Below are 15,111 nucleotides of genomic sequence, written 5' to 3' on the forward strand. Positions count from 1 at the left end.
AACCAAGTCTGGTGAAACCATGGACTGCTTTTCAGAATAGTGATTTAAAATGTATAAAATAAAACACACAAGACGATAAAGGAAATTATATTGGAATACAGTTATAACAAAATATATCTTTTTTAAAGTTCCCAGGTTAATCCTTCCCTCTGGAAATGGTACCTTAGAGAGTTTTCTATTTACTTCTTTAGCTCCTACTGGTGCTGAGAGGTAGAAAAGAGACTCTGGGTTATGAAAATAATCTTTCAGGCAAAGGTCCAAAAGGGGCTGGGTGAACTGGGAATGTACAGTATAATTTATTCATTAGAATGAGGGCATGAAGGAATAAGGAATCCGAGTCAGGAGGAAGGGGAAAAATAGAGGGAGAAATCCCAGAGATAGTAAGTGGCAGAATAAAAATGGGGATTTACCCTAAGAAAGCACCACCCATTGTTCCTCCTTCTTGGAAAGACCTGCCTGGCCAGCTTCCTTCTCCACTTCTAGCCTCAGCCTTTGGCTTATGGCCTTTGAGCTGCCTGGCTTCTATAATTACTCATTATTAATTATTGTTGTTGTTATTTGCCTAGTGTATGATATTGTACATAGGTCTTGCCCTTAGGGCCTATCCGCAGAAAAGGACACTTCTCCGTGGCCTCTGGAAAGAAGATTCCTAGGCCTCTCCCTCTTCTTCCTCAAGATGGCAAGTGAGGCCTTATTCTACCCATTCTAAGCTACCGGCCAGGTACAAGTGATCATTGAATCCAAAGAAGCTTATCTAGTTTCAGTTCAGAATCTAGAGATTCTGGTTTGAAATGACCCAAAGAGGTCTTACCTAATTATAGGTCATAGTCAACCTGGGAGTGCTGGTTACTTTTAGAACAGATAAGAGGGGCACCTTCAGTGTCCCAGACCTATTAAAAACATAGATAGAGAGCCAGGACTGGAGATGGGAGATCCTGGGCCCAAATGTGGCCCCAGGCATTTTCTAGCTTTCCTAGGCAAGGATTTTTTTTTTAACCACTTAATCACTCATTAGTAGACTTGAACCCTCAGCTGGATCTCTTCTCAGAGTTATACCTGAATTGGGTTGAGCTAGGCTTGACCTCCAGATTTTTTAGTTCTAAGGAAAAAGTAGATAATCCAGATTTTACACTGAGAATACTTCATGCCATAGCATTCATCTCCTTATGCAATTACTTGAGTCCCCCTGCAGTAGGATAATCAAAGATAATGGAAATCATGTTGGGTCCTGCTCGCCTCAGGTAATAGGGCAGGTACAGCCTGTACGAAGGGTGTGCTACATGGCACATTTTAAATTTCATCTGCATTATTCTTTTCTCCATCATTTTCTTTAAGTCTAGGCAAGTCAACAAAACACTGGCTTTGTCGATTCCAAGGTGTAAATGCCCATGCACCGAAGGTGTAAAAATTGGCCTTCAGAGTCAGCGCACACCTCTGCTCTGTGCCCTCTGGCCTCTAGTACAAAGTCATCTCAGCAGTTGGCGCCCCCCACTAGGCCCCCATTGTTCCAAGACATGCTTGGCTCCCATGGTCGATTCCTCCAAGCTCTGTCCATCTGCTCTTTGCTTTATTCTTGTTAGTAGGCCAGAGTCAGAGAGATCCTAGGCTGTCTACTCCAACTTGTACTTTGACAGCAGTTCCTTCTACAGCCAGTTGAATTATTGATGCTTCAGCCTTTTCTAGAAGACCTCTAGCAACTCATATCCACCAAGGCAGATCTTCCCTAGCATAATACTCCTACTCCTCCTCTTCCTCCTAATAATGTTTTACAGAGTCCTTTTCCTGCACGGCTGATGGTCTGAATATTTTCATCCCCATTTTACAGAAAAAGGACTAGGCTTGGTAAGGTTAGAAGACGTGGGTCACGTAGCTGATAGCAGAACTGTCACTCAAATCTCAGGCTTCCGATTCCAAGTCTAGTCCTCTTTCCTTCCTATTGGGAAGAAAAGTCAAGCCTTGGCATTCTATAATCATTGCCTCTATTCCTTTTCTTTCCCCAGCGTGACCAGAGTTAGCTGGTGGGAGCCTCTCGAGCTGTTCTTGGACCAGGCACTGACTCAGCCAGTGGCTAAGGCAACTTTGCTGGAAAAAACACAGCGCCTCTGAGTAGCATCTTCCAGGACAGCCTGTGAGCGAGGGTTTTCCTTGGAGCCAAGTCCCACTCTCCCACTAGCTTAGCAGCTGTCCCAGGGCTTTGCTGGCATTGAGCCACCCAGCCCCAAGATGGAGGGAGCAGTCTTCCTTGTACCCTCTTGGCCAGAGCAAGACTGAACAGCCTCCCACTGGTTAGCAGAAGGGATCTGGTAGTAAAACTGAGGATTTGGGTTGTTGTTGTTTTTAATAATAGGATTGTGTTAATATTGAATACCTATTTCTTCCAGGGTTGAGGAGGAGAGGAAGAAAATGCTCCTGCTATGGAAACTATCATTATTTTGTTCGATTCACTAAAAGTGATGTTCATATAAAAATGACTTTCTCTCTTCTTTTTATTCCTGACTTGAGCATCATCACGAGCTCTCAGCCTGTCCCCTTGGCATCATCTGGAGGGAAATTTTGCAAATGGAAAAGCATCATGGGAAATCCCTGTCCATTTTCTTTTCCCATCTGGCATATGAATTACACTCCCCCTCCTTCCCCAACCTCAGCCCCTACACATACACCCAAGCTGAGAATACATTCTCCTAGATGGATTTGATCAGATCTCAGTGGTTTTTTGAACTCCTACTGTGAACAGACCACAGAGCTAGATTGTTGGTGTTTCTGTAAATGGGGGGGGGGGGGGGCAGGAAGGTGAGACGCTCACGGTGGAGTGCAAGATAAGATTCCTGACATTGGCAATGGTACAATCTTGTCAGTATTGGGTTTAGACATGCCTTATTCCTTTCATCTGGATTCTGGGACTCACCCAGGTGCTCAGTGAGGTTCTTCATTTTATCTGGTCTATTCCTCGGGACTTGCAGGCTCTGGTGATATCTTCTAATCTAAGTGTTGGAATAGTCACACTTCATGAGAGGAGCTGAGCTGTCTCGGCTGGTGATCTCATGATTTTGCAGCAAGAGAAGGAACTGAGGTAGAAGGAGACTCCTTTCCCAAGACTCTCCAGAGCGAAAGAGATGGGGACTCCACCCTCATTTCTCCCACCCTCCCCCTTCTCTGACATGGAACTTTGAAGGTCCCCTGCAACGTGGGATGTCCAGGGGCCTGTAACTACCTCCCTTTGAGTCTGATGGTTGGATAGCACTGGCGGGACAAGTGTTGTGTCAAGGTACCAGTGTCCTATCTCATGCATTGGACTCCCTTTCCTGCTGCCGAGGAATGCAGAGCCCCTACATCAATCAGTCAATCAATCAATATTTATACATGCCCACAATGGGCCAGGCACTGTGCTAAGCAAAAGACAGTCCCTGCCCTCAAGTAGCTTACAATCTAACAGGGGAGCCAACATGCAAACAAATATCTACAAGGCAAAGTATATGCCGGATAAGTGGGAAATAATTAACAGAGGGAAGGCTCCAGAATTAAGAGGGGTTGGGGAAGGCTTCCTGGAGAAGGTGGAACAGGAACAGGCTTGCTGGAGTTCACCAGACGGTCACCACATGCCTGCAGCAGGAAATGGGACTTGCACCTGGTTGTTTACTTCTTGTCTTAGGGGACCCTCCCTCTCCCCCTTCTTACCCCCCCAACACAGGCACATCCACACCCCTCTAGGACGTTTCCCCTGGCTCTTGTACCCCCACAGTCCTGGATAGCATCAGAGGGAGAACACATGTTCCCAGTCTCCTTAATGGCTCCTTACCAGGGCTCTTATACAATGAGAATGCCAAACCCCAGAGGCAGATTTTGCCTCTCAAAGAGGTGGGCTCTGTTTGACTTCCTGGCAGTCTTAGACTATCACCAGAGTCACCAGGAAAAGGCCACAGCCTTGATTGTGTGTTCTAAGTGTCTGGTTTTAGGCTCTGACCTCGCCTTGGTCCCTGGGCCCCCAGAACCAGTAACCAAGCTGCCTGAAGCCAGGCAGCCTAAGGGGCCTTTCCCCAGTCAGGGCCTCTAATGACAGAGAAAAACCTCGAATCTCACAAAGTGGCTCCAAGCCTTGGCCGACTCCTTGCTGGTCAGCACGTAGATCTTTTCCAGAGAACAGCAACACACAGGAAAACATGAATAGGGCATTTGCTAACGATTTCCTCCCACTCCTTCCCCAAGCCGGTCTAAACATCTTCCTGGGCTTTTCCTTCCAGTGAGGAGTATCAGACTGAGACTCCACACCCTTCCAAGGGCGCACCTCTCTGTGGCCACCGGCCAGTCATTCAGTCTTTGAGTCTCAGTTTACTGGTCTGTAAAAAGGAGTTCAGAATATCCATCATTTCTAACCCATTGAGCCGTTGAGTGCATGCGATGAGGTAATGCTTGTTTTCGATGTTTGACTCTCTGTGACCCCATTTGGGGATTTCTTGGCAGAGAGACTGCAGCGTGTGCCCTTTCCTTCTCCGGCTCATTTTGCAGGGGAGGACCTGAGGCAAACAGGGTGAAGTGACTTGCTCAGGGTCACCCAGCTAATGAGTATCGGAGGCTGGATTGAAACTGAGACCCTCCCAACTTCAAGGTCAGCACTGCAGGCCAAGCTGTGCTGTCACTTTTTGGCCATCAGCTGTAAAATAGGGGGATTGATATTACTTCCATTGGCCGTATAGGGTGAGTCTGAGAATGATCAGATGTAAAGCACTTTGTGAGCCTTAAAGCACTATAGCCTTAGCTCTATAATTGTGATGGTTACCACTCCTATGGACTTTTGGAACAGAGACCACTAAATAAGTGGGTTAGAATGGGAACGTACCTAGGCCCACCCCTTCATTTTACAGATGCGGCCCCTGAAAATGAAGTGACTTGCTCAAGGTCAAAGAACAGAGTCAGGATTTGAATTCGGGTCCTTCGATTCTAAAACTAACTTTCTTGATACAACTCTGCTTTCCTCTGTGCCCGATATTCAGACTTTATCCTTCCCTTTTCCCTGCTGGCCATACTTAGCAGCCTCATAAACTTACTTTCCTAGAAATGCACAATCAGAATTATGCTTTCCATTTTGAGCCTGGGCTCAGGAAGTCATGGAAAGATAGTCATGGGTCTATACATGTTTTCTATACTTTTACTCTATTTTGTAGTAGGTCTCATCTCCCTTATTAAACAAAGTTCTTCCAGAAGGGAACCCATATCATGTATTGCTTCTTCACTCATATCGGATTCATTACTTGAAATAGGGGAGGCCTTGAGTGGCGGCTGGGTAGCAGAGTGGATAGAGCCCCAGGCTTGGAGTCCAGAGGACCTGAGTTCAAATCTGGATTCAGACATTTCCTAGCTATGTGACCCTGGGCAAGTCATTTAGTTCTCATTGCCTAGCCCTTACCACTCCTCTGAAGGCAAGGGTTTGACAGAGACACAGAGAGATGAATAAATATTAGCTAAATATTACTAAATAAAATGTAGCTTGACGGTTGTGTCACCTCCTTCGTTTAATATCCAGAGGCCTGGCGACTGGATAAGAGGCTTGCTATCCTTCCTGTTGGATGAAACGCCTGGATTTCAGGCAAGAACAAACTTAGTAGCGTCACTTTCCTGGAGAAGAAAAGAGGATCCACAATCCTGCTAGAAATAGAGTGCCCACCTCACCTCCGAAGAAAGAGGGCTGAGGAGCTGGAGTTACCCAGGATCTCCTCCCAGCCCTGGCCCTGGCCCTCTGACCTCCCGTGGGGGACAGGCCCGTGCAGGCCCGTCCCTTCTGAAGAGCCGGAGAGGCAGGAACAAGAGGGGGCAGCTAGGAACTCAGGGATAGAGAGCCAGGCCTCGAGTCTGGAGGGCCTAGGTTCAAATGTGGCCTCAGACACTTCCCAGCTGTGTGACCCTGGGCAAGTCCCATGACCCCCATTGCCCAACCCTTGCCACTCTTCTGCCTTGGAGCCAATACATGTGGCAACATGGAATCTAGAAACTCCAGCCCTGTAGTCTAGTGAGGTTTTAGGACTAGCTTGTAGGTTGGAGACCCCAAAGCTTGTACGTGTTCCCTGTTCCTGCGAGAATCCACCCTGAAGAGAATCAATGGACCCCAAGGTAAAGACAATCCACCTGAGGGGGAGGCTGAGCCCAAGCAAAGGTCCCAGATCTGATCCTCAGGAGGAGGGTGTGATGTGCTGGGAGAGGCTTCTGGAGACAAGCAGAGATAAGAGAAGATTGCGCCATGTATCTCTCTGGTAGCCTGCATCCCTCATTTCTCTAGGAAAAAAGTGATGTGATAAAGATAAAATGTAATAGGGACAAATGTAAAGTCTTGCACTTGCAAAAATAAACCGCACACATATAGAATGGAGGAGACGTATGTGTCTAGAAATTCATGTGAAAAAGTTGTGATGTGGCGGCCAAAAACCCAATGTGATCTTCAGCAGCCTTAATAGAAGGAAGTTCCGTAGCTGGGGTGAGGGAGGCGCTGGTCCCATTGCGCTGTATCCTAATCAGACCACGTCTGGCGTTCTGGGCTCCCTTCTGAGCACTCTGCTTTAGAAATGACATTTACAGCCTTGAAGGGGAGAAGCTTGAAATCAGATTGTGTACGGATTGGAATAGTTGGCTGTGTAGAGCCCTGGAGTCGGGAGGACCTGAGATCAAATTCAGCCGCAGATACTTAGTAGCTATGTGACCCTGGGCAAGTCACTTCACCCTGTTGGTCTCAGTTTCTCCATCTGTAAAATGAGCTGGAGAAGGAACTGGCAAACCACTCCAGGGTCTTTGCCCAGAAAATAGTCAACAGGGTCATGAAGAGTTGGATGCAACCAAATGACTAAACAACAAATGTTAATAGAACCAGGTGGGTGAGGAGGGAATTAGAGAGCAGTTTTCAACCTGCTGAAGGACTGGGCCAGGGAAGAGAGATTAAGCTTCTTTGCTTGGTGGGAGCTATGGAGAGGCAGGTTTCTGGTCAACATAAGGAAAAACTTTTTAACAGAGCTGTCCAGGGAGGTAAGGGTATATATATATATATATATATATAATTTAATTATTTTATTTTTTAATTTTATTTTAAATTTAATTCATTTATTAATTAATTTAAATTAAATTATTTTAAAATTTAAATTTCTAATATTTAAATAAAAATAAATAAATATACACATGTACATATACACATATATATGTACACATGTGAAAGACCCACAATACCCAAAGTGGTACATGCATATATATCTAACCTTAGACATTTACTAGCTGGATGGCCCTGGGCAAGTCATTTACCCTTATTTGCCTTTGTTCCTCAAGTGTAAATGGCAAACCTGCTAGAGAAGGAAATGACCAATCACTAGTATCTTTGCAAAGAAAACCCCATGGACAAAGTTGACTGGGTCACCAAGAGTGAACAACAATAATAATAATGTGTGTGTGTTTGGACATGGTTAACGTGGGAATTTGTTTTGCTTGACTATGTATTTATAACAGGTTTTTTTTTTCCTTTCTCAGTGGGTAGAGGAGGGGAAGGTGGGAGGGAAAGAATTTAGAACTGAAAATAAAATAAAATTGAATTTAAAAAAAAGGAAGTAAAAAAAATTCCTAGAAATGGAAGAAAAAGCTGTAGAAGGGGGAACGTTAGGGGAAATCCCTTCCAATAAAGCCCTCATGCATCTGCCTCTCTAACTCAATGCTTCCTTAACAGGTCTGCTATCTGTGCCATACCCTCCTGACACTGGCTGGCATGGTTGTGAGTAGCCAGAGCATCACAACGGACAAATGGGTGAGTAGGGAGGCATGAGGAGCAGGCAGGGAACTCCTGAACTTTTGCCTTCACCTCTCTACTCCTGCTTCCTTACACGTAAAATGAGAGTGTTGGATGAGGTGACCTCCAAGTTCCCTTCAGCTCTCAATCTTGCTTCTCTCATCTATGACTTTATTTCCCTCCTAATCCTTTTCCCCCTCCCTGCCTACTCTCCCCATTCTGGCCCTGCCAGCCATGCCCCATTCCCAGAGGCTTCCAAAGACTGACTAGAGAGGATGGAGGTTTAGTCAGAGATGTCTCTCTTAGTCTATGTGTCTACATTCTTGTATCGTCCATCCACTCTGGGTGCTGGGGTCTCTCACATCCCCTCCATTTCCCCCTTTTCCCCTTTGTCTTCAAAGGGTGAGTTGCAACAGCTGTGCGTGCAGTTGGAAAGGCAGGTCACCACCCACATCCATGAGAGCCCTCAGGCCATGTACCGGACCAAACTCAAGGACCTGGCAGCCCAGATGTATATCCGCTGGCAGGAGCTCCTGACCCAGTGCAGACCTCAGGTAACACCCTTTGTAACTCTTAGCCCTGAGCAGCCTGGGTGGGGAGAAGGGGAGGACCTGGGCTGACCAGACACTACAGACTGCCCCACCCTAACTGCAGCTGCTGGAGCTGCAAAGAGGGTGAGCAGGGAGGACAGTAGAGAGGAAAACATGACTGGCACTCTTGCCATCGTTATTTTAAAAATGTGCTGAATGTCGTGTGTGTGTGTGTGTGTGTGTGTGTGTGTGTGTGTGTGTGTGAGAGAGAGAGAGAGAGAGAGAGAGAGAGAGAGAGAGAGAGAGATTCTATATTCCTTTCCTGATTTTCTAGAAAGGGAGACTGAGTCCTGGAAAGAGTCCGAAACAGAAAAATGGCATTTTGACATGAATGATGCCAGGAATGGAACTTAGCTGTCCATCCTTTTCCCTATTCCCCATCTTTTCTTCTGACCTAGATCTGCCACCCTCATGGTGCCCGGGGTGAGGACAACTCCTCTGAGACCCACTCCCAAAATCTCCCAAGAGGTTCCTAAATCTTTTCTCAACCTTTACTATGGCCTACCAAAGCCTGCTCCCCCCACAAGTCAGTGTCTCCTAGACTTCTGTTCCTTGCTTTACAGGAGCAAAATCACCAGGCTCTTCCTATGCAGGACAAGGAAATCTTGAGTAGAGCTTTTATGCCTTGCCTGAAACCTGAGGGATAGGCCATTTCTTCATTCATTCTTCAGCCCTCTTTGTCACATTCTTCATTTACTTCCCCCCCCCAACCTTTTCTCTTTCCCTTTTTAACTTTGCCTGGCACTAATATGGCATCACCAAGAAGGCACAAGGGGCATATCACTGGTTGTATATAGATCTTCTATGAAGAAGTTAGAGAGATCCTCCTCCACCCCTGACTCTGCTGGAGAAACTATGCCCAGCTATTTCCCACTGAAAACTAATATTAGAGTATTTACTTAGAGAGGAAAGGAAAGATGGCTTACATTTAGTCTTCTTATAATGACCTATCCCTGACAGGAGAGACAGCTTTGGAAAAATCTGGAGCCGTCTTCCTGTCAAAGTTACATTTGAGGAAAAAAAAAGTTACACTTCATGGACAACTAGATAGCAAGTGGTTAGAAGTGCCAGACCTGGAATAAGAAGATCCTGGGTTCAAATGTGGCCTGGGACACCTCCTAGCTGTGTGACTAGGCTTTCACTTAATCCCATTTGCCTAATCCTTGCCACTCTTCTGTCTTAGAATCAATACTAAGCCAGAAGGTAAGGATATTTTTTTTAAGTTACACTTTGGTATTCCCCCCTCCAGACCCAGGGACTGCAGACATCTGGACAAAATGGTCCAGAAAGAGCCAGTGTCAGCCCCTATTTGACTCCAGGTGATCACAGAATGATTTTATTTTGAACCCTCCTCACAGGACCAGTACTACAACCCCTGAAAAGAACCCTAAAGTGGAGCTGGGATGGAGATGGCACTGAAGCTTTTTGGCTCAGACAGGAAGACTCATAGAGGAATTGGCCCCCCAGGGGAAATGGAAGAGGCAACAGAGAAGTCACAGGAGCCAGAAGAGGACCAAGGTCCCAGCCCTGTGGAGCAAGCATCTACAGCATCAGCGGATAACCAAGCTTCCATCCCTGACCTACCCTGAGGAACTCTGCCTCTCATTCCTCTGTCCCAACTTCCCTTACTATATAATTCAGTCTTCTCCTGTTTACCCACGTGTTTACATCTTTCAGCCCCACCCTGGCCCCTTTTCTGATCCATCCCAGTTTCTAATCCTTTCTGTTTGAGATTAGGTTCCTGTTTGCACTTTAAAGTCTTATTTCAGCATCAGGTGGTTCAGAAAAGCTCTTTATCCTCCAAAATCCAACCTTAGAATTTCAGTCTGAAGAGGAAGAGTGGTTGGTGAGCCATAGGGATGAACTGGGAGCATGGTCTACTCTTCTAAGTCACTATTCCCCACTGTGCCGTACTCCTTGGGAAATTCTATTTCCTCTGATTAGAATTCAAATACATGTTTTTCCCAGGAAGCATCCTGGCCAGTCTCCTCTCTGGTCTAGTGGATTCAGGGAGCCCTGGTGTGTCATTCTTACCATAAGATAAAGAAACTGAACCCAAGACTGTGAGATTTGAACCAAAAAAGACCATAGAAAACATTTAGTCCAACCTCATTTTATAGATCGAGCAACTGAGACCCAGAGAGGTTAAATGTCCTTCAGCTAGTTATTGGCATGGTATAACAGAAAGGTCCTTGAATTTGGAGTCATGAGAAAGTTGGGTTTGAATCCTGTCCCTGACTCATCTTCTGTCCCACCTTGATCCATTCCCCTAACTTCCTTCATGAGTTGGGGTTTGGATATAGATATGGACAGTGTGAGCCAGAATAGTGGACACTATTACGGACACTATACGGACACTACCACATACTGGGGCAATAGGATGACTTCTTTTTTAGAGACAAAATTATTCCCCTTCCATCTGAGAATCAATACTGTGTATTGGTGCCAAGGCAGAAGAGCTATTATGGCTAGGCAATGAGGTAAAATGATTTACCCAGGGTCCCTAAGCTAGGAAATGTGTGAGGCCAGATTGGACCCAGGATCTCCCATCTCTAGTTTTGGTTCTCAGTCCACTGAGCCACCCCGCTGTCCCCAGGATGACTATATTTTAAGTAAGGTACTTTATTAAGTGTACTTGATCTTTTGGGTTTTCTTGTCCATGCAACTCATTCTTCCCTCAGTCTAGAACACAGCTTTTGCCCTTTCCCAATATAAATTTTTCATGTTTCATGGGTCCTAATAACCTAGTGAAGACCTGGAAGAGCTTGAGTTCTGTTCAAAATTTCCTCTTTATATCATTATAGCTATGAAGCTGACTGGTGGGGAGCAGTGTGGTGATGGTGAACCTATGTCATGGGTGCCAAAGATGGCACACAGAGCACTCTCTGTGGGCACACACCCCCCACCTCCCTGAGTTTGTTAATAGAAAGGCAGAGGGACTTGGGCAGAGCTGCTCCTTTCCCCCTCTCCACCGTACCTTACATTTTTTTCACATCACTCTCCCCTCTGCCCAGCAGCCCAATTGGAGTGCACAGGGGATAAGGTGGGTGACTCACAGGCAGCAGAGCTGGAGGGGATCAGAGTGCTCAGGACACCCCCCCCTTATCTGCATTGAGGACATTCCTCACCCACCCAACCAGCAGCCCAATGGGAGCACTTCTTCCCTCCCCTGTGTGGGGTAAGAGGAGGGGCAGAGTGCACCCAGCAGCACCCAGGGGGAGGGAGGGACATAGTATATTATCTCTGGGCAGGCACAGCACTTGGTCTGGGGGTTGGGATGGGGGTGAAGTCTGGCACTATGTCTCTAAAAGGTTTGCCATCACTGTCCTAGGTAGTGATGCAGTAGCTATTGGAGGGGTCCAGTTCTGACCTTCTCACTCTTTTTCCTGCTAGGCCAAAGTACATTCTTTTGGATTGCTTCTTCCCTGTGTCTTCCATACCAGTTTGGGGGTTCAGAAGGGGTTGTTGAGAGGCATAAAAAGCAGGGAGCAACAATATCTCATTCCCACAACTCGGTCATGCTCCATCACTTAACCATTGGTGATAGCCCTGTGCCTCGTTTTCTCTGGTGATAGAGATGTCATCCATGATGATCATTTTATGGGAGGGCAAATACTATCTGGGGAGCTCTGGAATCAGACCCCCTTTGGTTTTCCTTAATCTCCATGGTCCAGGTAAATAGGACTGGGATTATAGAAGGACCCCCAAGAGGTGGATTAGCATAGAATACCAACGTGCAGTGGAGTCAAAGCTTCCTCACTTTATTTGTACACAACCTCCTCTCCTCTACCACCAGGGCTGGCTAGGCATCCAAATCGCATTAATTATTGGTGCTCCGCTGCCCATGGCACTGTAACTGGGTGCTGTACAGAATGACACACCATCCGTCATTCTTTGCCATGTGATAGGTGGAAGGATACTATGGCTGTGATGCCCATGTTGTTTGGTCTGAGAGGTCTGGTTTCTGTTCCTGGCGTCACCACAGGCCATTCTGGCCAAGTCCCCTCAATGTCCAGCGCATCAGCTTTCCTTCCGATTTCAGATAAAAGAATCGAATGGAGAAGACATCACTTGAGTGAGGCAGCCTTTATCCTCCCTGAGGGCTGCCCCTTGCCTCTGACAGGTGAACTCACTGACAGTTAATCTCCAGCATTTCGGTTTTCTCTGGAAACCTGGAAATCACCTTTGAAATTTCCCGTCTTTGTTCCTGCCGCCAGGGGCAGACAGGGAGCAGGTAGCCCCTGGAGACAGCTGAACTGGGGAATTTCCAGTTCCTGGAGCTGCTGCTACTTGACTCTCAAAAGGGATGAAAGACGTAGGTGTAGGCATGTTCCATTCTAATTTTCCCAGTCAGTCAGTCAAGAGCACTGGCCCCCCAGTCCTCTACATCCCCCCCCCCCCCACCCAAGAAGCAGACACCAAGAAGAAACCAAAGTCTTCGGATCTAGGGATTTGGCCTTAGTTCTCCCCAAAGTGCCTTGGGGAACAGCCAGATCTTAGGGGTTTGGGATAGTGTAGAAAACTGGTGCTTTTTCTTGGGTCTCAAAGATTCCGTGGTTAGCTTGGCAAGTCTAATGACTTTGCCATCGAGGTCTTTGACAAATTGAGCTTTCTGAGTCCCTTGAGGAAGTCCGGAGACATTTTGCTGGGAACACTCATGAAGGGAATATCCCTAGGAAGGTCAAGAAATAATTTCCTCTTAGAGGAGGACTCATGGGGGGAAGGAGTGGGATACAAGGAAACTTAAAACCAGTTCCTTTTCTGGAGGAAGTGAAAGGGAGAAAACCTTTGGTCTGCAGCCACCTCCCTCTATCTCCAGGTCTGGAAAAAAGCAAAATTAAAGGAAGCAGAAGTCAAATTCTGAGCTCTCCTAGCTGATGATGTAAGATGTGGGTAACCCAGGCTCTGGAGAGTGTCTTCCTTCATCTTAAATTCTTTTCCTTCTTTAGAAGAGAACAAGAAGGCACCTTGGAATCTATTCCAAGATATTACAGGAGTTTTTAACCAAGGGGTCTTTGGATTTCAAGAGGTCAATAAATTTGGATGGGGAAAAAATTATTTTCACTAACCTCAGTGAAATTTGACATTTCCTTCTATTGTGAATGTAGACGATAATTAGAGGTCCAAATGTTTCACCATATCTCCAAAAAGATGCCTAATCCCTGCCCCCCCAAAGGTAAAGGGGGCAGTTAAGTAATAGTAAATACAGTATCAGTTCTGGAATTAGGAGGACCTGAGTTAAAATGTTGTATGACCCTGGGCAAGTCATTTAACCCCAATTGCTTAGCCCTTACCATCTTTCTGCCTTAGAATCGATCCATGATTCTAAGACAGAAGGTAAAGGTTTTTAAAAAAAAAGATACTTGATTTAGGTTATTCTCCCATTTTGTAGATTAGGAAACTAAGGCACAATAGGAGGAAATGATTTGCTTTCCAGCCACACTGGTACTGGAGGCCGGGTCTCTTGACCCGTCTAGACTATCAATGTAACTATGCCATCTAGCCCTTCGAACTCGTTTTGGTTTCTACAAGGCAGTGTTGGGAGACCATGAACCAGGCTGATTCTGCACCCTCTACCTGGACTACAACAGGAGTTAGCATGAAGACGACAGAAGCAGAGCCTTGCTTACATATGAGGCTGAGGCTAGCAGAAGTCTTGCCACTGCTGCCCAAGGTAGAAGCCAGAATCTGGCTAGCAATCTGGGTTCTGAAACCACTTCATCTGAGCTGTGTCCACTTTTAGGGAAGGGTAGCAGACTAGACGAAAATAAGATGAAATTCAGTGGACCTAAATGATATTCTGACAACTAACATGTGTTTACACATGCCAGACAATGTCTCAACACATGAATTCAAAAAAATTCACCTTCAAAAGCAAAGACGGACGAGTCATGCTCGCAGTTTGTGTGATGAAGATCTGGGATTTTAGTAGACTGAAAGCTCATTATTGGAGCAGCTAGGGGGTATGGTAGAGAGAGCACTGGGCCTGGAGTCAGATACTACTAGCTTCTGGGACCCTGGACAAATCACTTAATCCTGTTTGCCTCAGTTTCTACATCTGTCAAATGAGCTGGAGAAGGAAATGGCAAACCACACCAATATCTTTGCCAAGAAAACCCCTGAAACGACTCGACAACAAATACCGTGAGTCAGCAGTATGACATGGCAGCCAAAATTAATTTGATCCTGGGCAGCAGAGAGAGGCATAACTTTTAGGAATAAGGAAGTAATAGTCCTTTGAACTCTGATCAGTAGATTTGAAATACTAAGTCCAGGTCCAAGAACCACCATTTAGGAAGGATATTTTAAAAGCTAGAGAGTATCCATAGGAGAGCTACCAGGACAGCGAAGGGCCTGGTGTCCATGTCATATGAAGATCAGTTGAAGGAACTGGGCATGTTTAGACTGGAGAAGACTTGGGGGGGAGGGGGAGGGGGCAGGAGGGACTGCTTTGCTCAGTGGAAGAGCCTTGGCTTTGGAGTCAGAGGATCTGAGGCCATTCCTGTCTTTGACACTTTGACTTTGGGCAATTCACATTTCCTGGGGGCTTCAGTTTCAACTAGAAAATTGGCCTCGATGTCCTTGGAAGTACCTTCCAGCTTTAAGTCTATGACCCTATGATAACATAGTTGTCTTCAAGTATTTGAAAGGTTAGGATATAGAAGATGGATTCAACTTGTCCTGTTTGGTCACAATCAGATTCCAGAGCAATGAATAGAAACTGCAGGAAAGGGTACACAGGAGGGAACATTTTAATAGCATTGTCTGAAT

General features: G+C 46.1%; 1 protein-coding gene across 8 annotated transcripts in view; it reads left to right on the forward strand.

Annotated features, from left to right (window-relative positions):
- FAM178B (family with sequence similarity 178 member B) overlaps positions 1 to 10,111 on the forward strand; it is a 211,584-nt gene extending 201,473 nt beyond the window's left edge. For all 8 annotated transcript variants that reach the window (XM_056813064.1, XM_056813065.1, XM_056813059.1 and 5 more), the window contains 3 exons: positions 7,691 to 7,768; positions 8,152 to 8,304; positions 9,699 to 10,111. In XM_056813064.1, coding sequence (XP_056669042.1) covers positions 7,691 to 7,768; positions 8,152 to 8,304; positions 9,699 to 9,719 — 252 coding nt within the window. In that variant the 3' untranslated portion in view covers positions 9,720 to 10,111. The remainder of the gene's footprint in view (positions 1 to 7,690; positions 7,769 to 8,151; positions 8,305 to 9,698) is intronic.
- The last annotated feature ends 5,000 nt before the right edge of the window (positions 10,112 to 15,111 follow it).

This window comes from Monodelphis domestica, chromosome 1 (assembly GCF_027887165.1).
Source record: "Monodelphis domestica isolate mMonDom1 chromosome 1, mMonDom1.pri, whole genome shotgun sequence".
In the NCBI taxonomy this organism is placed as follows: domain Eukaryota; kingdom Metazoa; phylum Chordata; class Mammalia; order Didelphimorphia; family Didelphidae; genus Monodelphis; species Monodelphis domestica.